At 36.2% G+C, this 24,535-nt stretch overlaps 1 protein-coding gene and 1 long non-coding RNA gene across 6 annotated transcripts in view; one reads left to right on the forward strand and one right to left on the reverse strand.

Annotated features, from left to right (window-relative positions):
- Nucleotides 1-4,100: 4,100 nt before the first annotated feature.
- Nucleotides 4,101-24,535, reverse strand: part of TMEM64 (transmembrane protein 64) — a 66,310-nt gene continuing 45,875 nt past the window's right edge. The window contains exons 5-6 of one of the 5 annotated variants that reach the window (XR_650838.4): nt 14,657-14,839; nt 4,101-4,831 (exon numbers count right to left, since the gene is read on the reverse strand). Coding sequence is in view for 2 of the 5 variants with exons in the window: in XM_009213295.4 (XP_009211559.1) it covers nt 4,782-4,831 (50 nt within the window). In the remaining 3 variants the exon portion in view is untranslated. Of the gene's footprint in view, nt 4,832-14,454; nt 14,840-24,535 lie in introns of those variants that run through there. The other 4 variants (XR_650841.4, XM_009213295.4, XM_009213294.4 and 1 more) reach the window with 4 other exon arrangements.
- Nucleotides 21,213-24,535, forward strand: part of LOC116276381 — a 5,967-nt gene continuing 2,644 nt past the window's right edge. Inside the window, exons 1-2 of the long non-coding RNA XR_004185877.1 lie at nt 21,213-21,240; nt 22,897-22,976. This is a non-coding gene — a long non-coding RNA (uncharacterized LOC116276381). The remainder of the gene's footprint in view (nt 21,241-22,896; nt 22,977-24,535) is intronic.

Raw genomic sequence — 24,535 nt, forward strand, 5'->3', positions numbered from 1 at the left:
ATCATCCTGGGCTGGTGATTAGAAATCAGGAGGCATATTTGTAGCACATTCTAAGTGGGCATAATTCTCTGCCCTCTCATAAAAGCCCTTGAACCCAGAGCTAAACTGCAGTCAATAGCACTACTGAGGGAAAAAATAATATTAATGAAATGATAAGGATAGCTGGAAGGGGTGGGAGGACATTTTGCAGAAAACCTATAAATACTCTCCTAAAAGAAGTAGGTTAGATGGTATTGAATCTTGAGATGTCTGAACTGGGCAGTGACAGCGATTAAGTTGGCATTATAGATGGCAATAATAATTCCCTGAACAGGCTGAATAGGAACATTTTAAATACTAACACACCTAAGCCTGAATTCCAGCTCTGCCACTCACCGCTGGGTTACGTTAGGCAAGTTACTTTCTGAGCCTTAAATTTCTTACCTTATAGCAAGATAAAATAAAATTATTTCTTAGGATTATGGTAAGGTAACAGGAGATCATATATTATCTGAGTGCCTGGAACACATGGCTGTTCATGTAGCTCTAAGTACAAGGGCAGTGGTAGGTGATGGAGAAGGAGTATGATGTGGAGCTAATGAAACAGCTTAAGGGCATCCAGCTAGAGGCAGTGATTATAAACCTCCACCTCCGTTGCCACACTGCCAGGCATATTGGTTGTCTTGCCCTGGTTTACTGCTGTGTATGGCACAATGGTCACCTAAAGAGTTACTAAGGTTCAAGTGTAGCAAGGTCCCATGCTATCTTCCCTGCACACGTGAGTCTGTGGCATCACAGCCAATGCTGTGTATTTCCGGACTTATTGTGTCTCTGACTTAATTGGCTTTAGCGTAGGGGTGCAAGCTGCAGTTTGTAGCAACACATTGAAGACTTCATTAATACTCAATATTGACTTACTGACTTGCCTCATATTGACATCAAGATGCCTGCTTATTTGCAGTCTGCTGCCACAATCATCATGGAGATTTCCCGTCAAGGCGTTTGCCACCATTAGCCCTCTTCTTCTGACTGCTTGTTGTCTGTACTTCCTGGAGGCCTTAGTCATGTATCAGCCCTACTCATTTCAAGATCACACAAAAAGGGGGGCCTTTTATAGACACTATGAACTAATCACATAAAGTAATACTATTGATAAACTGACCAGACATCATATGGGGAACATCTTTGGGTCTTTGCTACTTTTTACTGATGGTTGCACAAGAGTTTTCCTGGATCTAAAAGGCATGATTCCCCACCTACTCCCTTTTTTCCTAATCAATAGCTGTTCAGCACTCAAGGTCCAAACACTGTTCTCTAGCTACTAATTCTAATTTCTCTGGGAAAATGGCAGATAAGGACTAACTTCTAGGGAACATGTACTATTATTTATCTGTTTAAACACTGCAATTACTTTTTCTTTCATTTCTGAAAGGTTTTAAAACTGCTTATGAATTAAGTCAAAATGAAATGAGAATATGAGAGAACATTTAAAGGAAGAAACAGAGTAGGTGTTCAGGCACGAGTTTGACGGATTATAGCTTTGGGGCAATACTCTTGGCTCTAAGTTTTCCAGATGCCTAGAGTAAAAAGGGAAACACATTAATATTTTAAAAAGGAAAGCATACGTATTAGCATACAAAACTATTTTTACAACTAAACTTAAGTAGAAATTTATTATAACGGCCTTTATTATAGCATGTCAGTATATTAACAACAGCTTTGCAAAACAGAAAGTCTTATTTAAAAATAACATTTTCATATCAACATTCTGAAGGCATAGAGATATAGATTTAACTCTAAATCAATGAATGTCTTTTTTTTAAGGACCATATATCAGTTTGCCAGAACAGCCATAACAAACTAGATTGCTTAAACAATAGAAATGTATTGTTAGAAATCCAAGATCAAGGTGTCAGCAGGATTGTTTTTTTCTGAAGATTATAAGAGAGAATCTGCTCCATGTCACCCTCTGAGCTTCTGGTATTTTGCTGGCAATCTGGGGTTCCTTGGCTTGTAGATGCATCACTCTGAACTCTGCCTTCATGCTCACATGGCATTCTCCCTGTATGTATGTCCCTGTGTCCAAATGTCCCCTTTTAATGACACTAGTCATATTCTTTTAGGAGTCCACCTTACTCCAGTGTAACGTCATGTTTACTTAACTAATTACATCTGTAATGACCCTATTTCCAACTAAGATCACATTCTGAGGTACTGGGAGTTATGACTTCAACATATGAATTTGGGCGAGGCAGGGGTGGGGCACAGTTCAACCTCTAACAGATTCAGATGAGGTAGGATAAATATTTTACTTGCAAATGAGCTGTCCCAACACAGACACAGACCTGTAGCACTTAAATAGACTACAGCACTGCACAATGTCTTAAGCAAACTTTGGACAAGTCCTAGGTCATGGTTAATTCCAGCAAGTCTTTGCTGTTGACGACTTAGGAATGAGATTCTAACTACAAGGGACGTTCTGAATTATTTTTCCAGGAGTAATGATTAAGTAGATACATCCATACCCACTCCATTAAAACTTCACCTCAATACTCCAAGATCGTTCCAAGCTTCTCTGACTTACTGGATCTTACCAGATGTCCTAAAAACATGCCACTAGAATAAATGAAAGAATAGGACCACATCTATGTGCAGCAATTATCACTAGCAGGGAAAGTAGCTTCATTTCATGATCTACTGACATTAACTTCATATAAAATATAGGCTTATTATTATAGTAAAATAAAGATGCGCAGTCCCTCTGTGGATTATAGCATTTGAAGAAGGCCACATATTTCCTCTCCAAATGTGAGAATTAGAAAACCAAAACACAAAACAAACAAAAACACCCCCCACCCCAATGTCTAACTTCTGAGACATTTCTAAAACTAGAATACAGGTACCAGGTAATAAATAACAACCAGGTAATAAGCAAATAACCAGGTAGTGGGTAGACGGATAAAACAGAAAAAAAAAAAATCCTCATGATGAAGTACTCAATGTCCTGTGTAACACTACATTACAGTGATTAAAACCAAGGTTGATGCCAGGTTTTAACATTATTATTCCCACACTGCTGCCACTATCATAGACGTAACAAGCGTCATATCAACATAACATTCTATTTTTCTTGTTAAAAAGATCTATCTTTTAAATAATCTATTCAGAGGAAGCTACGTATTCTCTCTGCTATTCAATTTTTAGCATAGTTCCAGGTACATATTAAATGCCAATATTTTCCAGGAATAATTATTGTGAGTAAATTTACTTTTTCTGAAGAAGAGAAAAACTCTGCAATTCAATGCTAATTGATAAAGTGGCTGTGTTCCACATGTTATTGGTTGAGAAATATAGAGGGTAGATGTTCATATTCAAATTATTAATTAAAACCTTTTTTTTTGGAACATTTCTAACATCAATCAAACTCAAAGCATCTGAAGGATTCTTGTTAACGCTAACAACCAGGCAAAAATTGATGCTAAGAAACCAAATCTTGACAGAATTCTTTACTAGTAACAAGGGAATATGCTATTCTGACTCATTATGGTAATATATTACTCTTTAACCAAATGAACAGTAAACAACTCATAGAAATACTAAATGAGAAAATTACACAGATGCTAGAATGATATATAGAAAAAATTGTAAATGTTTTATGTATTTATACATAGGGTAGTTTGTTATAATAAGGCAACATTTTCCCTGAGGTGCTAGAGACGTAATACCCTGACAATGTATCTCTAAAAGAATTTTAGATATAAGCATGAAACAAAGATAGGTTTGGTTAGAAAACTCTATGCATCACAGTTTTTATTTAAAATAAAGCATTTTAGTGGCTCGCCCCTGTAATCCCAGCACTTTGGGAGGCCAAAGCAGGCAGATTGCTTAAGCCCAGGAGTCCAAGACAGGCCTGGGCAACGTGGTGAAACCCTATCTCTACAAAAAATTAGCACCAGGCATGGTGGTGTGTGCCTATAGTCCCAGCTACTATGGGAGGCTGAGGTGGGAGATCACCTGAGCCTGGGAAGTCGAAGCTGTTGTGAGTCATGATCATGCCACTGCACCCCAGCCTGGGCAACAGAGACCATATCTCAAAAATAATAATTAATAAAATAAAGCATTTTAATGTGATATTTATTCCCTTCTCTTATTATAGTAACTTGTCTGGAAAGAGGCTCTGTACCCAGCCTTAATTTGGGTTGACAGTTTGCAATGTTAAACCTTGACGTGTGGTCTGAAAATAGTGATGAACACAGTATACAGGATATTGACTTTTCCTTATTTGAGTGGAATCTTCTGAGTTTCACAAAAGGCGTAATTTATTTACTTCATTCTGATTACCAATTTTGAAGTAATATATTATTTTATTCAAAATCCAAATTATTAAAGTTGACAGGAGCCAGAACAAAAGAGAGTCCTAAAGCTTTTCTTTAATGAGTCATTCTTTATCATTGAAAATTCCTCAACGTGAAATATTTGAAACTTAATATGTTTTTTCATGTCTCTGATCCAATACTTTGTTGTACGGAGATGGCTTTAAATCAATGGTTAGTCCTATGGGTCTGGTGAAGAATTGAAGAAAAAAGTGATAGGGCAATGATAGAGTAGGATAAGAACAGACAAGAAGAGAGAAAATGAGATATTTAGAAATAAGGATGATGACAAGATCGCAAAAAATTTTTGAAGTGTTCAGGATATAATTAACTAAAAACATAAATGTATATGGGTCAAAACTGGGTTCTTCTACTCACAAGATTTGAACTTTAAAAATGTTGAAAGAAAGTGAATTCCTTTGGCCCAATTTATTTCAAAGTATGTTCTCCAGTCAGCAATAGGATATCCATTGGAACTCCTTGGAAAAAAAGTACAGACCACTTTAGATAAACATAATCCACTAATACTTCATCCTCTTTCATCCTAGACCCTCTCACTGGGAAGAGGTATTTGAGATGGGGAAAATAATATTAAAAAGTTTTGGAGCCTCACAATTAAAAAATGTTTATGAAAAGTAAGTTCAGAAGTGTTTTTAAAAATATTGTGGACTCTAAAACTCACCAAAAATTATGGAATCCTTATTAGCATCAAGTAGTTATACCACAATGGCAGAGTTGAGAGCTCATTGAACTTAGGTTGTTAAAACTGTGAGAATTTTCTTTTAGAATTATACTGGAATTAATTAAAATATAAGAAACAATTGCTCAGCATAAAGTCAATGAGTAGCAAAAATAAGTGAAATACATTGGAAGAATTTAATGAAATATTTCCCTGGCCATGGCAGAAAAGCAATCATCAGCCTTGCTTGGTGAAACACCCTGGTTGATCCATGTAATGTTAACATCAGATACAAGTGCACACCTAGGCAATCAAGCAAAGGCAAGGCAGAATATTTCATATCTCATTTTAAAATAAGCTGGATCTTAGGGGAGGCAGCAGTGTGGATTCCAATGTACACTGGTGGAAGCGTCAGGGGATCTGCATTTAGACGCTTGACCATTTAAGAGTTAATTATACAAATTTGGACAGCTCATTTAACCCGGGCAAAGTAAGAACAAAACTAGAACCTTCCTTTTCAACTCACAGGATTTCTATAAGGATTAAATGACCCCCAACAAAGAGTAATATAAATTACACAGCTCTGAAAATTTTAGTGGTTACTATTGCTAAAATAAATATTTGTTAGAATTCACTTTCAAAAGAGCTTTGATATTTTTCGCCTTCCCATGTAATCCTATTGTTGTGTATAAAACATGGGTTTAATTGATTCAAGTTTGTGGTCAATTAACTTTTCAAAATTCTACCTTAATAAAATGCTGAATCACGGTGCAAACATTTCAAATTAGTGCGCCTTAATACAATCATTCCTAACACAGAGCACATATTTCCATTTTCTTCAGCACTTTAAATTGAGTGCTGCTGTCCCTTTGAGAATGCAATGCCAACATCCTAATTTATTTTCAATTAGTGGTTAATTTGCTTTAAAAGGCATGTTATCAACACTTCCTAGTCCTGAGAGTTTCCTGGATAGGACAAGAGTATTGGGAACCCAACTCATTTTCCTTTTGTGAAACATTAATAGGTCACACAAAATCACAGCCTACTGAGTAAACTTTCAGAGACACACAAGGTTGCCAAAACCTCAGCATCCTTCTGTGGCAGCTCACTCGCCGATCATTTTCTCCTCAACCTTCTACAGGACAGGTAACAAAAGTCATCTGCTTAGAAACAGTATGTTAGATAAGATAGTCCCCCAAAATATAGTATAAATAGTAACTTTCCTATATGACAACCATATCAAAGTAATAACATTTTTTTGTAAAAAAAACCAAAAACTTCACTTACCAGAAATCCTCTTTATAAAATAAAAATCTAGGAATAAACTCTAAAACTTTCTCAAATAACACTGTAAAAATCTCAGATTTCTGGTGTAACATAATATATTCTTGAATCAGAAAACTCACTATAGTAAAATGTCAAATTAATTCAAAGCTTTAGTTAGAGAGTAAATACTCCAGTACATTTAAGAAATTTTTTAAAGAACAATAAAACAGGAGCTGTCTTCCTGAATTTAACAATGTAAAATAATGCTACAGACATTTAAAAATCTGGCCCTGGTATTAGAATAGATAAACATATCAATGGAACAGAATAGAGAGGCCAAAAATAAACTCAGATATATATGGGAAGTCATCTATAACAAAGGTGGGACTTCAAAGCAAAGTTTGGACAACTAGGCCATATAGGGAACAACCCCAATCATTTAAAAAACAAATTTCATATGTAAGAAATATCTAAATTTAATATAATAATAGATAATATATGTGTAAATATAAACACACGTATAACTATATCAGAAAATATAGGTGAATATTTGTATAATCTTGAAGAGAAAATGGCCTTTGCAAGTATGACCTAGAACTCAGAAGACACATAGGAAATATTTGGTTTGCTGATTTGATTACACACAGTAATGTAAATTTCCATGCAGTAAAAGGCAGTTCAAAGCTGAACTACATGACTCACAGTCAAAAGTTGACAGAAAATATTGAGCTCCTCCTACAAATCAAGAACTAAGGCAAAAAACCTAGTAGAAAAATGAGTGAAAGTTATCGGCAAACAATTTATTGAAGAATATCAATGGCCAATTGACATTGTTTTATTAAAATTATTGTACTGAGTTCTGAGAATGTAAATATGTATTTTTTCTCTATAAAAATTGTTCCAGAAGTTCTGAAAAATATACATTTTAAAGTTTGTTAATGATCAGGAAGTGTTCTATAAAAAAAAAAAGAACTGATAAGAATTTGCTTGTGTAGTCTTTTTCTCTCATTTTTCACAAATAGATATTCTATTTATCACTATTGCTTTTTTCACTTAATTTTATAGCCACATACACACAATTTTACATTAAAAGAAAGTGACAAACAGAATGTATATTAGGAAATTAGTGACTGTCTCTAGATAGTCAGATTATGGCTGATTGTTTTCTTTTTGTTTATCTGTGTTTTCTAGATTCCTTATATTTTGCACTAAAAAAGATTTTAAGGGTATAATTTTTAAAAAATGAATCAGTTCAACTATTCTTTAAAAAATTACTCCTGAGACTTCACTTCAAACAAATCAGATAACTAAGAAGAAAAGATAAACTCACTGATATATAAATGCAACATGATTCATATACACATGGTCCTCCAATCAATCATTTGTATATTTAATTGGAACAAATTATCGACATTTCCTATGATAATTCTAATAATATAAGCCTTAGGATGTTTACTTCATCATGTAAAAACCATTTAAAGGCAAGTGAAGATATCTTGTTTTTTTTTAATACTTTAAGTTCTAGGGTACATGTGCACAACGTGCAGGTTTGTTACATATGTATACATGTGCCATGTTGGTGTGCTGCACCCATTAACTCATCATTTACATTAGGTATATCTCCTAATACTATCCCTCCCCTCTCCCCCCTCCCCACAATAGGACCTGGTGTGTGATGCTCCCCTTCCTGTATCCAAGTGATCTCATTGTTCAATTCCCACCTATGAGTGAGAACATGCGGTATTTGGTTTTCTGTTCTTGCAATTGTTTGCTGAGAATGATGGTTTCCAGCTGCATCCATGTCCCTACAAAGGACACGAACACATCCTTTTTTATGGCTGCATAGTATTCCATGATGTGTATGTGCCACATTTTCTTAATCCAGTCTGTCACTGATGGACATTTGGGTTGATTCCAAGTCTTAGCTATTATGAATAGTGCTGCAATAAACATACGTGTGCATGTGTCTTTATAGCAGCATGACTTAAAATCCTTTGGATATATCCCCAGTAATGGGATGGCCGGGTCGAATGGTATTTCTAGTTCTAGATCCTTGAGGAATCACCACACTGTTTTCCACACTGGCTGAACTAGTTTACATTCCCACCAACAGTGTAAAAGTGTTCCTATTTCTCCACATCCTCTCTAGCACCTGTTGTTTCCTGATTTTTAAATGATTGTCATTCTAACTGGTGTGAGATGGTATCTCATTGTGGTTTTGATTTGCATTTCTCTGATGGTAAGTGATGATGAGCATTTTTTCATGTGTCTGTTGGCTGTATGAATGTCTTCTTTTGAGAAGTATCTGTTCATATCCTTTGCCCACTTTTTGATGGGGTTGTTTGTTTTTTTTTGTAAATTTGATTGAGTTCTTTATAGGTTCTGGATATTAGCCCTTTATCAGATGAGTAGATTGCAAAAATTTTCTCCCATTCTATAGGTTGCCTGTTCACTCTGATGGTAGTTTCTTTTGCAGTGCAGAAGCTCTTTGGTTTAATTAGATCTCATTTGTCAATTTTGGCTTTTGTTGCCATTGCTTTTGGTGTTTTAGACATGAAGTCCTTGCCCATGCCTATGCCCTGAATGGTATTCCTAAGTTTTCTTCTAGGGTTTTTATGGTTTTAGGTCTAACATTTAAGTCTCTAATACATCTTGAATTAATTTTCATATAAGGAGTAAGGAAAGGAGCCAGTTTCAGCTTTCTACTTATGGCTAGCCAATTTTCCCAGCACCATTTATTAAATAGGGAATCCTTTCCCCATTTCTTGTTTTTCTCAGGTTTGTCAAAGATCAGATGGCTGTAGATGTGTGGTATTATTTCTGAGGACTCTGTTCTGTTCCATTGGTCTATATCTCTGTTTTGGTACCAGCACCATGCTGTTTTGGTTACTGTAGCCTTGTAGTATAATTTGAAGTCAGGTAGCGTGATGCCTCCAGCTTTGTTTTTTTGGCTTAGGATTGTCTTGGCAATGCAGGCTCTTTTTTGGTTCCATATGAACTTTAAAGCAGTTTTTTCCAATTCTGTGAAGAAAGTCATTGGTAGCTTAATAGGATGGCATTTGAAGCTATAAAGTGCAACTTAGGCGTGTGGCCATTTTTCATTGTGAATTTGCTTTGCTATCCATGAGCATGGTATGTTCTTCCATTTCTTTGTGTCCTCTTTTATTTCACTGAGCAGTGGTTTTGTAGTTCCCCTTGAAGGGTCTTTACACCCTTGAGGTTAGTTCCTAGGTGTTTTATTCTTTGAAGCTATTGTGGATAGGTTCATTCATGATTTGGCTCTCTGTTTGTCTGTTACTGGTGGATAAGAATGCTTGTGATTTTTGCACATTGATTTTGTATCCTGAGACTTTGCTGAAGTTTCTTATCAGCTTAAGGAGATTTTGGGCTGAGACAATAGGGTTTTCCAAATATACAATCATGTCATCTGCAAACAGGGACAATTTGACTTCTTCTTTTCCTGAGTACCCTTTATTTCTTTCTCTTGCCTGATTGCCCTAGCCAGAACTTCCAACACTATGTTGAATAGGAGTGGTGAGAGAGGGCATCCCTGTCTTGTGCCAGTTTTCAAAGGGAATGCTTCCAGTTTTTGCCCATTCAGTATGATATTGGCTGTGGATTTATCATAAATAGCTCTTATTATTTTGAGATACGTTCCATCAATACCGAATTTATTGAGAGTTTTTAGCACGAAGGGCTGTTGAATTTTGTCAAAGGCCTTTTCTGCATTTATTGAGATAATCATGTGGTTTTTTTCTTTGGTTCTGTTTATATGCTGGATTACATTTATTGATTTGTGTATGCTGAACCAGACTTTGTATCCCAGGGATGAAGCCCACTTGATCATGGTGGATAAGCTTTTTGATGTGCTGCTGGATCTGGTTTGCTAGTATTTTATTGAGGATTTTTGCATCGATGTTCATCAGGGATATTGGTCTAAAATTCTCTTTTTTTGTTGTCTCTCTGTCAGGCTTTGGTATCAGGATGATGTTGGCCTCGTAAAATGAGTTAGGGAGGATTCCCTCTTTTTCTATTGATTGGAATAGTTTCAGAAGGAATGGTACCAACTCCTCCTTGTACCTCTAGTAGAATTCAGCTGTGAATCTGTCTGGTCCTGGACTTTTTTTGGTTGGTAGGCTATTAATTATTGCCTCAATTTCAGAGCCTGCTATTGTTCTATTCAGGGATTCAACTTCTTCCTGGTTTAGTCTTGGGAGAGTGTAAGTGTCCAAGAAATTATCAATTTCTTCTAGGTTTTCTAGTTTATTTGTGTAGAGATGTTTATAGTATTCTCTGATGGTAGTTTGTATTTCTGTGGGGTCGGTGGTGATATCCCCTTTATCATTTTTTATTGCATCTATTTGATTCTTCTCTCTTTTCTTCTTTATTAGTCTTGCTAATGGTCTATCAATTTCGTTGATCTTTTCAAAAAACCAACTCCTGGATTCATTGATTTTTTGGAGGGTTTTTTGTGTCTCTATCTCCTTCAGTTCTGCTCTGATCTTAGTTATTTCTTGCCTTCTGCTAGCTTTTGAATGTGTTTGCTCTTGCTTCTCTAGTTCTTTTAATTGTGATGTTAGGGTGTCAATTTTAGATCTTTCCTGCTTTCTCTTGTGGGCATTTAGTGCTATAAATTTCCCTCTACACACTGCTTTAAATGTGTCCCAAAGATTCTGGTATGTTGTATCTTTGTTCTTATTGGTTTCAAAAAACATCTTTATTTCTGCCTTCATTTCGTTATGTATCCAGTAGTCATTCAGCAGCAGGTTGTTCAGTTTCCATGTGGTTGAGCGGTTTTGATTGAGTTTCTTAGTCCTGAGTTCTAGTTTAATTGCACTGTGGTCTGAGAGACAGTTTGTTATAATTTCTGTTCTTTTACATTTGCTGAGGAGTGCTTTACTTCCAACTATGTGGTCAATTTTGGGTAAGTGTGATGTGGTGCTGAGAAGAATGTCTATTCTGTTGATTTGCGGTGGAGAGTTCTGTAGATGTCTATTAGGTCTACGGAAGATATCTTTAAGTCAGAATTTCACAGTTAAGGCCGGGCACGGTGGCTCAAGCCTATAATTCCTGCACTTTGGGAGGTCAAGGTGAGTAGATCACCTGAGGTCAGGCTTTGAAGACCAGCCTGGGCAACATAGTGAAACCTGGTCTCTACTAAAAATACAAACATTAGCCGAGCATGGTGGTACATGCTTGTAATCCCAGCTATCTGGGAGGCTGAGGCAGAAGAATCTGAAACCTGTAATCCCAGCTATTTGGGAAGCTGAGGTGGAGGTGGCAATGAGCTGAGATAACACCATTGCACTCCAGCCTGGGTTACAGAGTGAGACTCTCTCTTAACCAAAAAAAAAAGAAAAAAGAATTTCACAGTTAAATTTACAGCTAGTTAAATGAGTTTTTCCCACTTATTAAAGTATTTCAAAGAAAGCTTTGTTCACTAAGAAATTGACAAAAAATTTAAGGCATGATCTTGCAAGAACATTAAAGTCAGTAATAGCCCTACAAACAACAGAAAAATTATTGTAAAAATATATCTTGAAGATGATGCCTATTTTTAAATGATCTGTCTATTTTGTTTAAGTTAGCACTGGCGAAAGAGGGGCAGAGCAAATCTGTAACTCAGGTCCACAAAAGAAATATTATACACAACAAAAATGTAAATAAAATGCTTTTCAAATCAACTAACAGGAATAAAACATAAATCTGAATTCACGATCCAGAAAAGTGGCTGAAGAGTGGCTATAATATACACTGTCTTAAAATTAAATAAAGTCAAAGTCTTATTTGAATTAAGACATAAACAAAACAGAATTTCAAGTAATTCAGCAATGTTTTTCCCTTCATAGTCAAATACAATTCTGCTGACAGCGTAATTTCTAGCATCTGTACCCTGGAGTCAAATGAATATAAAGATGGAGAAAATGCATTTTCTTAATTAGGAAAAAAGAGATTCGAAATTTAGGGGAAAAAAACCTAGGGCTTTCCAAATTAGAGGACATTTGTATTAAAAGACGGATTGTAGCTCAAGGCTCAAAAATCCTGTAGAATCTTGTCTCATCTAAAATCCACTTGGCCCATCTCTTCTCACGCTCCAAGTGCTTTTGCTTGTTCTCTGTTCAGCAGCACTTCTCATCTGGCCGCTGGATCAACACATGCTTTGCTGACACTGCTTAAAGGACCAAGATTAATTTTCTATAAAGTGTAGGTAGATGGAGAAAAACCAGAAGGATTCACAGGACTAGTCTGTCATTCTAACAAACAGAAAAGCCAGAAAAAAGGAAGAGAAGGGAAAAGGAAAAAGGAAGGAAGAATGAAGAAATTGATATAGGAATTAAAAAGAAATTATTCAGGCAGATAGTGTAAGGAAGTCCTTGGTAAGGTTTCCCTTTTAATGAAAAGCAGTTCCAAACTCGTTTCTTTTCTCACAAAGAGTAGCCTGTAAAATCGAGCTGCAGACCTAGATAAGCAAGCTGAAAGTTTGCACAGTTGAATGCTGGAAGTTGTGCCAACAGGAAAGGGGCCACCTGGGAACCAGGCATGTTCAAAATGACAGCTCCATCTTTCCTTTTCCTTGCCAACCACGTGCGCAGTAGAGAGCAGAAAACATGGCTGCAGGTCAGGAAAGACTCCATTTGCATCGTGATTAGGGTGGGGCTGACAGCTTCCACGTGTGCTGTGTAAATGTCACGCCTGGTCCAACCAATCTCTGGGCCCCATGTAACTCAGACACCACCTCCTCAAGCCTGTCTATAAAACCTGTGCACTCCGCCACAGGCCGGAAGATCCACTTGGGCACCTCTCTCTCTGCAGGAGACAGAGCTATTTTCCTTTCTTTTTCTTTTGCCTATTAAACCTCCCCTCCTGAACCCGCTTCTTGGTGTGTCCGCGTACTTGATTTCTTCGGCATGAGAGGACAAACCTACGGTATTTACCCCAAATGAGGCTGCTTCAAAATCATTAAGTGAAGATATCAAAGCATCTAATTAACAGTCTACAAAGCTTAAACCAGTTGATGAGGGAGAGTGTGCGAGAGTGTGCAGTACCATGTAAGGGCCAGAGAAGCTTCCCCAATCCCTGAGTAGGTAGGCTTCAGTCATGCACCATTATTTATCCACCTAGATGTGGGTCCAGGGAATTGAGTCCAGACAGGCCCATCTGCAAAAATGTGAGGTGAGTGTTACAAATGTAGGGTTGGAAGACAGACATCTGAGCATGTGATGTGATAAATGATAAAGGAAAGGAGATTACAGGATGCCACGGAACACATAGCAGAGGCAACTCATTTAAACTAGGGGGAAGGAAAATATTTTAGCTGAGACTGAAAGCGTGGGAAGGAGTTAGGCAAAGCAGGGAAAGGGTGTTTTCTCTGAGAAAAAGGAAATGGAATCTGTAAATGCCCAAAGGCAAGAAATGTGTTAAAGAATTAGTGAAAGTTGTCTTGAAGGAGAGTACTGGAGACCAACCAGGTAGGATTGGACCATCGGGATACTGGAAGGTCTTGTAGGTCGTATCAGGGACAATGGGAGCCACAGACAGTGTAAGCAAATAACTTGAAAAAATGAAACTCACTTAATGACTGGCACTATATATAATTTTACTTTTAAACTAGAAGCAATTAAGAAAATTTAGACTAGAGGACAATTAAGAGTTTTGCAAGGCCCCAAGGACATTTTTATGGCTTTTAGTCATCACTATACTTTACTGGAGATGAACCCAGCACATCCTACAAATGACCTTTTAGCTTTATCACCTGATATATGTACTATGATTTAGCTGTTTCTTATGGAAATCTTTATTTTTCTCTTTTTTTTTTTAAGTTCTGGTTATTTGGACTACTGGTTGGTTGGATCACGAATAAATGCTTGTTATATTTTAGAAATGTTAGAAGTGTAACTCTCAAATTTGTAAGAATTCCTAATATTTTATAATTCCAAAGATCTATAAACTGGTGTACTCCAGAACATTTTTGATCACGTATTTCATCAACAAAATGTTTTTGAGCTGTACCTTATATGTATATCATAGTAATAGTACATAATTTCAAATATAAATTATGTATTACTATTATGCACATTATTAAAAATTTATGTATATTTTAAAATATATACAAAAATAGGAAATAAAAAACAATGAGAAAAAAAAAACCCAGAAACTGAAGTTCTAATAGAGGAAATAGAACCCTCCCAAGAGGCTATGTTGTGGACCACTCTGGAAACCATATGAAATATTTTAATAAGTGATTCCTGATTTTTTTTTATATAGATAACAAGTTCTACATATGGGATATTTTATTTCTGATTTGAAGAAATATTATATTATGCATGGAGCATTCCTAATTCTTAATTTATAGGCACACCTTATCAGGTACTTAATCAACAGGTTCTCAACTATTTTCATTACAAAAAATATTCCAACCACAAGAATCACTGAGATCACCATTTACTCTTGAATGGATTCATCATGTTATGTCACCACGTCCTGGACAAGGAATTTCAAACATGTACAGTTGTATGGCCTTCTCGAAGCCTTATGTTTCTTACTGCAAGGAACAGAGAAGAACAGATAGATTTAATATTTAAAAATTAACCCTAAAGGCCTCAGTAAAAGAAAAATAAAGAGGGTAAGAAGAAAAAAAAATGTGTAGTAAAAAGGACCATCATTTAAACCTCTCCATAAGCTTCCTAAATAAAAGAAATAGTTCAGTATTATCTTTTCTTTATTGAGTAACTGCCTTTAAACATACCACTGAATATTCTGCTGTAGTGGACAGACCATGGTTCAGGTCTGTCCGGTTTTGACCCAGCTCTGCCACTTACTGTGTGATATTAGGCGAGTTACCTAACCCAAGTCTTTTATTCTTTATTTATAAAATGGATTATAGCAGCATCTACCTCCTAGGATTGCTGGGTGTATTACATTAAATAATATATGTGAGGTGCTTAGCACAGTGTCTGGGCTACTGTAAGTACTCAATAAACCAGCATAATTGTTCAAATAAGTAAAAGGATATGTGAAACATAACATTGCCTTTTCTGATAAAGAGCCCAGGGTTAATGTGAATTATAAACACTTTTTTAAAAATCTTGTTCTTACAGAATTTTTGTCTCCCTTGGTGATCACAGTGTCCTTTCAAATGTCTGTCTGAATCAATGCCATTTTTTTAGATTAAAAGGTACAGATAGGAGGCTATCAAACTTGCTCTGCAAATCAGCAGAGTCCTGAGGGCCAAGGGGATGGATGAGATAAAAGTAATTAAATTACCAAATGTAGTGGCTTCTAGCGGCAGTTTTAGCTTATGCCAGGCAGACTGCCCAAGGTTGAACAAGCCGTGAGAGTGAGTGGGTAAATGAGGTGGAAACTTCAGTTCCCAAATATGGGAGCCAGCAGCTACAATACAGTTATTAGGAGACAAAGGAGAAACAGTTTCAAGGAGGAAGAAGGCTGGAAAAGTACAACGTGCGTGCTCACGTACTTCTTTCCTAAATCTAGTATTTACCTGTACATATACTGTGCTAGTCATTCTCACAAGCTATCTTTCTCCTCATATTTTACAGATGAAGCAACCAAGGTTTAGAGACAATAAACTGCTCACCCAAGATTATATAAAGAAAGCAAAAATTGCAGTCAGAAGTGGCATTTGTTGGTTGTAGTAACAGTTATCATAATCTGTGCCATGGACATCAGAAAGGCCAAGTGTGAAGGAGCTAAACCAAGGAGAAACTGTTTTTTAAGTGGGAGGTTTAAGACATACCAGTGACAGACAGAGGCATGTTTGCATTGATAAGTCACTAGAGTAAAGAGGTAAAAATCCTAAGAGATTTCACGTGGCTGATTGATTGCTACAGAAACAACTTCCTTGGTATCTGATGGTTATAAGCTTAATGATTCTTGCTTTGGTTCCATGAATGAATTGGCATCATTATGGAGAACTGAGGAAATGCAGACTTTTGAGGCAGGGAAACATTTCATTTAGCTCATATACATGATAAAAAGAAACAGATTGTGTAATTACTACACATCTGTGATCACATTTTTTAAAATAGAGCTCTTCCTGAATAATTAATCACATCTCTTGATTCAGGCCTTGGTAGTTTTTAATAAATTTTAAATATTTATGCCTTGTTGCCAACTATTTAATTGCTTACCAACTGCACAATATACAGTCACTTTGGGAGAGGAATAAAGAGGCTGATAAATAAAAATGGTGCTATCCACAGGCTGAAATTTTTTAACCTCACCTGTACTTAAAGTACCCAAGAACTTTTCAGAGCTACCTTTCAGAAGTGTTTTCAGATTTTATACAGTCTTCTTCAAAGAGTTCTGCTCCTGTAATGTTGTTGAAATATATTTGGACACCTAAAGCGTGTGCCATAGAGACTGCTTTTCTCCTAGGAACATTATGCCTGTAATTAGTAGATATTATCAGGAAGATGATAGAATTTAAGTTTATGCATTGGGACCCATGCAGTACAGAAACCCTGGCAACCAATGACCAACCAGTCCGGATTCATTCAGCTTTTGCTACTAAAAAAATTCTTAGTAAGCTAGACACAAAAGGACAAATATTGTATGATTCCATTTACATGAGGTCCCTAGAATAGGCAAATTCACAGAGACAGAGTTAGTATAGTGATTACCAGGGTCCAGGGAAGAGAGAAACAAAGATTTGTTTAATGAGTACATTGTTTCAATTTGGGATGCAAAAATGTTCTGAAGATGGATGATGGTGATGATTTCACAACAATGTAAATATACTTACTGTCTCTTAGCTGTACACTTAAAATGGTTAAAATTGTAAGTTTCGTGTTGTTTATATTTTGCCACAATAAAAAAATTTTAAGCAATAACAACACCAATAGTATTCACTAGTTTTGACTGCCCTGCTATATGATATGCTAAGTGCTTTTCACGAATTTTGTTATTTAACCCCTAAGTAAGCACTGCAGAGAACGTGATATAAAAGCTTAAGTCACCTGCTTAAGCTTCACACAGGTAGAAAATGGCAGAGTAGGCTTTGGACCTAAGTTTATTTGCAAAGCCCACACTCTATCTTTATCATTATATGTTTAGGATTTTATAGAACTTTTTAAAGTTTAGATGAAACTTTGATTTATTTATTTTTTCATATCAAATCAAGAACAATGTTTAAATAAACAAAATCACCAAGCATCAATGTTTTAATGCCAACAAGTGGCCTTACTGTCAGCTGATCTTTTTCTCTTCTTAAACTCTCCTTCATCTATGGAACCTCAAACATACGACAAAGATACTAAGCAACTCCAGGCTTAGTATCCTTTTCTCTGGTAGTCAGTTGTAATTTTGACAATAAGAGGGAGGAAGAGAAAAGTGAATTCACTCCGTTTCCCTAGCTGTCCTCCACTATTGGTTTCAGATCATGATGCCACTTATGAGCACCTGATTGCCTCTTTTTCAATTTGGGCCAGTTCACTCCTCCTTAGACAATCTTATGGGACCCTGCTCCCAGAAAATCACCATATTGATGCCAACCTTAATGCGGACCCCGGATTGGCATAGCACACTACAGCCCAGAACTTCTGGCTTAAGCCATCCTCTCACCTCCACTTCCTGAGGGCCTCTTGTATGATTTCTAGAATGGACTTCTGTTAGTTTGTTTTTACCCCATGTCACACCCTGCTTCACAAACTGTCACTTCCTGTCCCATGGGTAGTCCCACCAGGGGCCCTTACCTCCTTGATAGGCAAGTGACCCCAAGAGACAGAATCATTTTGAAGGAGTAGATGCTGACTCTGCTGCCACTTAGAGAGAGCTTGCTTGAAAAGAAGCCAGTACCTAGATCACCAGAGCTGAGAGATGCAGAGAGTCCTGCTGATGTTGTCTAATAATGTCTGACCCTTGTTCCAGGAATGGCTGGCACGCAATGGGTGTCCAATTATATTTTATTTGAAATAACATGTCATCAGACCACTTTATCAGAACTCCAAGATCTTGATATCTGAAATGAGGCCTTAAGTACAATCTTTTCTCATTTCATTTCTTCTGTTAATTTACTCAATGAATATTTTATATCACTGAATTTTGTTCTTATGACACAAGAACATAAACAGGTAATGATACTCCGGTAAATGCAGTGTCAGAAACATAGAGTATTACAGGAGCACAAAGGAAGCACCTGAACCCTTGTGGGAGGAGCATTGCAGGCTGAGGATGGAAGGTGCAGGCCCCAGTAGGGTTGTGCTTGGTGGTTTAGGAACATCAAGGAGGCCAGCTGGCCTGTCTCCTTTGCTGCCCAACTTTGACTTTCTCCTCCTGTTAAGGTGGCTAACCAGGTAATGTGATGAGGCCTATTTTTATCAAGCTTATCTTTATCCTTTCTTCCTTTAGATCTCTTTCACCCCTACTGTTATGAGTACCTAAGAGTAGAGTACCATGACTTTAAACCGCCAGTCCTAATCTCTGCACATGACTCCAAGCAAGAATTTCCAATTGCTTTCACTAACTCTCCTCTTGGGTCTCTCCCTGGTTCCTGCAGATCTACATGCTCCCCAACGAATTCACATCCTCTCCACCTCACAGCACATTCATTCACCTCATCTTCCTGGTAATATTTTCCCTGATAATGGCTCATTTTATTATTAGGTCCATGAGGTTTACAAGCTCAGAGTCACCTTCTTTGCTTCCCCCTGCCTTATATTTCATATGTAATCGGGTATTCAGACGAGATCACCAATAGTCAAAGCTCCCTAAATAGTCCCTAGTAAGTCACTAAACTAGATCAGATGTATGTAAGTGGGCAATCATTCTCTGGCTATTGCAATCAAGAGGAAATGAATTTTTTCCTCTTTGATTTATCTGCAACATGTTTTATCTTTACCTGGAAACTTCTATTGAGAAAAAATGTGGAAAACCACAAACCACACACTTTCAGATGAACTTCCATGATGAATGCATTGTGAAAAAAAATCATTTTAAACACAATGAAAACACTTGAGTGTAAGTCTTCATGCATCACTACAATCTCATTTAAGCCAATCTGGATTACCAGCTGGGTTCCCCTGAGCTGTTCCTGTGGTGTCAGAAATCCTGAACTATTTTATATTTCTTCATTAATGGTACTAAGTAATATATAGTCTCCAACACCACTTCAGTGCTATTCAAGGGCTCCTGAACAACACAAATCATTCCTTATCAAGACAGTATACATATTCTTTCCATCATATTTTTTTAAACTTGCAAATATCATTTCTTTAGAAAATGTTCCCTTATTAACCTCATTCACCCTTGTGTACTTCAGCATTTAAGCCTAAATATTTGCCAATTCTGATAACTGGGAAGTAGGCAGTTCATAGGAACAGTAACAACAACAACAACAAAAAGTATCAATAACAATTAAATGAATTCAATTTTAATGATGTAAAGACTTCATTTTAACTCTAGTTAGGATATATGTTGTCTAATAAGGAGTTAAGAGTAACTGACATGTAGCATAACAAAATATCAATGGAAAAAATAGTCTTTGCACTGAAACCATTTTTCATATGTAATACTTGGACAAAAAGCAAAATAAAGTAGAATTATACAAGGTGTAAAAGTTATCCCTTGTCAGAGGATTGCTGAATCTGAAATTTTATTTTAATGTTAGCTAAAAATTAGAAAATATATTTAATATATTTATTTCTAAATGTTTTCTTTGCTCTAGGGTGTGTGCTTGTCAAACTTTTTTGCTTCACAGCACATGTAGAAAACCATCATCTTTGTATAGCACTCTGGTCTAAGTAGATGAAGCTTCTCACCGATATAAGAAGAGACCTGGGATGCTGGGCTCCAGGTCCTGTCCAGCAACGTCAAAGGCTGAGGGCATCAGTACCTGGGTATACCTGTAGCACATTCATGGCTGAGAAGGTCTAGTCTAGAAAGTGGGAAGGCATATTGCATAGTGGTCCTAAGCTCAGTTCTAGAATCAAACTAAAGGATTTCCCAGTCACTACAGCTCACTGCCCTTCAGTTGCTTCATCCATAAAGGTCTAATAAAGTCTACCTCATATGGTTAGGTTATTCCTGTTAAGTGCCTGGACAGTTGGAGCTCAAAAAACGTGACCTATGGCATTGTTCCAAACCCTGGGATAATCCCAAAAGACTATGAGTAAGCCAGATCAGCTGCAGTGGAACAGAAAGGCACACAGCTTCCCAGGAGATGAGTGGGCGGATCAGGAAAGAAAATGCTATGTAGTTACTGTGGAAATCTCCGTGCTCTTCTCTTAAGAGCAATGTCACAACTAAACTAGATTGTGGCATTTATTTTTCCAAAGAATAACTCCAGACATTAAAAAGTATAACTCAATGGGCAAACAACCAATTTACAGGATTCACAACACAGATCCTTATTTCAGAAATAACTCTATGTTCTACACTAAAAAAAAAAAACATTTAAACTATTTTTTTTATTTTGACCATACCAGCATATAAACCTAAGATAACATAGGCTTTGCAATGCAACAAGTTAATATGAAAATTTTGTAAGTTTGAATGTAAATTTAATGAAGTCAAGAGGTAATTTTACTTATGAAAGGAGCTATAACATGAAATAAACAGAGTACTTGTTAATATGAAAAGAGTGTTAATACTTAAATATTTTTAGATAGAGTTTAATTCTCAAAGTTTTCCATCTCTACCTTGTATGTGTAATTAGCATCATTTAGTCAATTCGCATGTTCTATGATGGGGACAAAATTAATTAGTACTTTACTTACCACTAGATAAAATTAGAACATAAAATCAATATCTGAAATCTGTGGAGAATTAATTTCGAGTTTTCTGTGTTTTCACCTATAGAAAATTTGCTTCAAAGAAATTTCTTTGCAAAATTAAAAAATAATTCTACTCTAGAATAATATAAATCTCAAGAAGCATAAAAAAGAAGAAAACTCAAGATGGACACATTTTCAACATTAATTTATCAAGGTAGCTGGGCAAAAATACTAGGATACATTTATTGCCATTATTTCTAGTGACAGGAATAAGTTCATATATCTGAAACAAGAGATATCACATGACATGCTCAGTAGAATTTATCCAAATATGCTTTGACTGAGTCCCAAACATTTCAGTGACTTTTTGTTTATTTGTTTTATATTGGCTGGATTGTCAGTATACCTTCCCAGTTATATATCTAATGACGGTAATAATATGCAGCTCATTTATGCACATTTTCCCCTGGAAACGTAAGTGCATATTTTTTCATTTTGATTTTTTTGTTTTTGTTTTTTTGAGACTGAGTCTTGCTCTGTTGCCCAGGCTGGAATGCAGCGGCATGATCTTGGCTTACTGCAACCTCTGCCTCAAGGGTTCAAGCAAGCCTCAGCCTCCCAAATAGCTGGAATTACAAGTGCCTGCCATCATGCCTGGCTAATTTTTGTATTTTTAGTAGAGACAGGGGTTTCACCATGTTAGCCAGGCTGGTCTCGAACTCCTGATTTCTGGTAATCCGCCCACCTTGACCTCCCAAAGTCCTGGGATTGCAAGCATGAGCCACCATGCCCAGCCCGTTTTTTTGTAATGTTAATAAAAATTTAGAGGCAACAAGCCATGGTAATTAGAAAAATATATTTTGAAGTTTAGGAAAATCAAGAATTTATTTTTAATTGAGTAGTGTTAAGCCAATCACATAATTTTCTTTCTACTAAATTATTTCTATAATCAGAGGACAAAAATATCTCTTATTACAAAGGCAAAGAGCCAGTATTTATTCATTTATATAATCTATATGAATTATTACTATGAGTCATTTAAACATACTTAGAAATCATCTTGATAAATATAATATTTATGACTCTTTGGAACCCATTTAATTAATATGAATTTTTAGTTCCATAAAGAATGCTTGCAGTTTTAAAATACTGTTTTAGGGGATGATATTTTCAGGGTAATTGATGTATTTTCTCGTCATTTCTAAAAATCTGTGTCTATACATCTAAAATAAACTCCTCTCCTTTTTGTGAAATATAAAATTATCTAACATAAAAGTAGATTTTTAAACATAAACACTGGAACTACTGAAAGTACAAGTACAATTTCTAAATCCTAACGACCATATTCATTATACTGAATTCTATAATAACACTCTTTAATAAATTCATTTTAAAAATTCAGAAAGTTTCTATCAAATTCACAAGAAATGAAATGTTTTTATTTTCAGTAATCCAGAAAAAGTAAGATCCTTGGTATAGCATAAGTGTGAGTATTAAATTATATCCCCTGGCATTTACATAACACATTAAAAGTGAAAAATGATTAATGTCAACACTTTTAAATATGTATTAAATCCAATAAAGTAAGCAAATAATATTAATATTTGAACTGTAAAAATTAATAATAATTTTACTATTTCACAAGTCAACAAATGTATAATACATCTTCTAGGTACCAGGCATTGTACTAGGTGCTGCCATATGGTAATGACTGAGACAGAAAACAAGACAAATGCTTCCGAGAGGGCAAGGATGTTGAAGCAAGAGAATTGAGTGTACCTTAGTAGGCATCTCTAAAGCTCCATAAAACATTCTATTTCCATATATCTGCTTCAGCTGAACACTAATCGGAGTCCCTGTTCTATTCCAGAAAAGAGAAGGAAAGCAATTGTGCATAGGCTAAACAGAGAAAGGAATAGAGATTGGCTTCTTCTTTTGCTCTGTGAAATGGTAAGTAGTATCGAGTAACCCAATATACTACTAGTGATTTCATGTTAAAATTTTGAATTTTAGAAATTAGAATAATACGCAACAGTACATTCTTCAAAACAGATAAAGTAGGAAATATTGTAGGAAATAAGTAGCCAATATCATAATGGGCAAAAACTGGAAAAATTCCCTTTGAAAACTGGCACAAGACAGGGATGCCCTCTCTCACCACTCCTATTCAACATAGTGTTGGAAGTTCTGGCTAGGGCAATCAGGCAAGAGAAAGAAATAAAGGGTATTCAGTTAGGAAAAGAAGAAGTCAAATTGTCCCTGTTTGCAGATGACATGATTGTATATTTAGAAAACCCCATTGTCTCAGCCCAAAATCTCCTTAAGCTGATAAGCAACTTCAGCAAAGTCTCAGGATACAAAATTAATGTGCAAAAATCACAAGCATTCTTATACACCAATAACAGACAAACACAGAGCCAAATCATGAATGAACTTCCATTCACAATTGCTTCAAAGAGAATAAAATACCTAGGAATCCAACTTACAAGGGATGTAAAGGACCTCTTCAAGGAGAACTACAAAGCACTGCTCAGTGAAATAAAAGAGGACACAAACAAATGGAAGAACATACCATGCTCATGGATAGGAAGAATCAATATCGTGAAAATGGCCATACTGCCCAAGGTAATTTATAGATTCAATGCCATCCCCATCAAGCTACCAATGAGTTTCTTCACAGAATTGGAAAAAACTGCTTTAAAGTTCATATGGAACCAAAAAAGAGCCCGCATCTCCAAGACAATCCTAAGTCAAAAGAACAAAGCTGGAGGCATCACGCTACCTGACTTCAAACTATACTACAAGGCTACAGTAACCAAAACAGCATGGTACTGGTACCAAAACAGAGATATAGACCAATGGAACAGAACAGAGTCCTCAGAAATAATACCACACATCTACAGCCATCTGATCTTTGACAAACCTGAGAAAAACAAGAAATGGGGAAAGGATTCCCTATTTAATAAATGGTGCTGGGAAAATTGGCTAGCCATAAGTAGAAAGCTGAAACTGGATCCTTTCCTTACTCCTTATACGAAAATTAATTCAAGATGGATTAGAGACTTAAATGTTAGACCTAATACCATAAAAATCCTAGAGGAAAACCTAGGTAGTACCATTCAGGACATAGGCATGGGCAAAGACTTCATGTCTAAAACACCAAAAGCAATGGCAGCAAAAGCTAAAATTGACAAATGGGATCTAATTAAACTAAAGAGCTTCTGCACAGCAAAAGAAACTACCATCAGAGTGAACAGGCAACCTACAGAATGGGAGAAAATTTTTGCAATCTACCCATCTGACAAAGGGCTAATATCCAGAACCTACAAAGAACTCAAACAAATTTACAAGAAAAAAACAAACAACCCCATCAAAAAGTGGGCAAAGGATATGAACAGACATTTCTCAAAAGAAGACATTCATACAGCCAACAGACATATGAAAAAATGCTCATCATCACTGGCCATCAGAGAAATGCAAATCAAAACCACAATGAGATACCATCTCAC

The sequence above is a fragment of the Papio anubis genome, chromosome 8 (assembly GCF_008728515.1).
Source record: "Papio anubis isolate 15944 chromosome 8, Panubis1.0, whole genome shotgun sequence".
In the NCBI taxonomy this organism is placed as follows: Eukaryota; Metazoa; Chordata; class Mammalia; order Primates; family Cercopithecidae; genus Papio; species Papio anubis.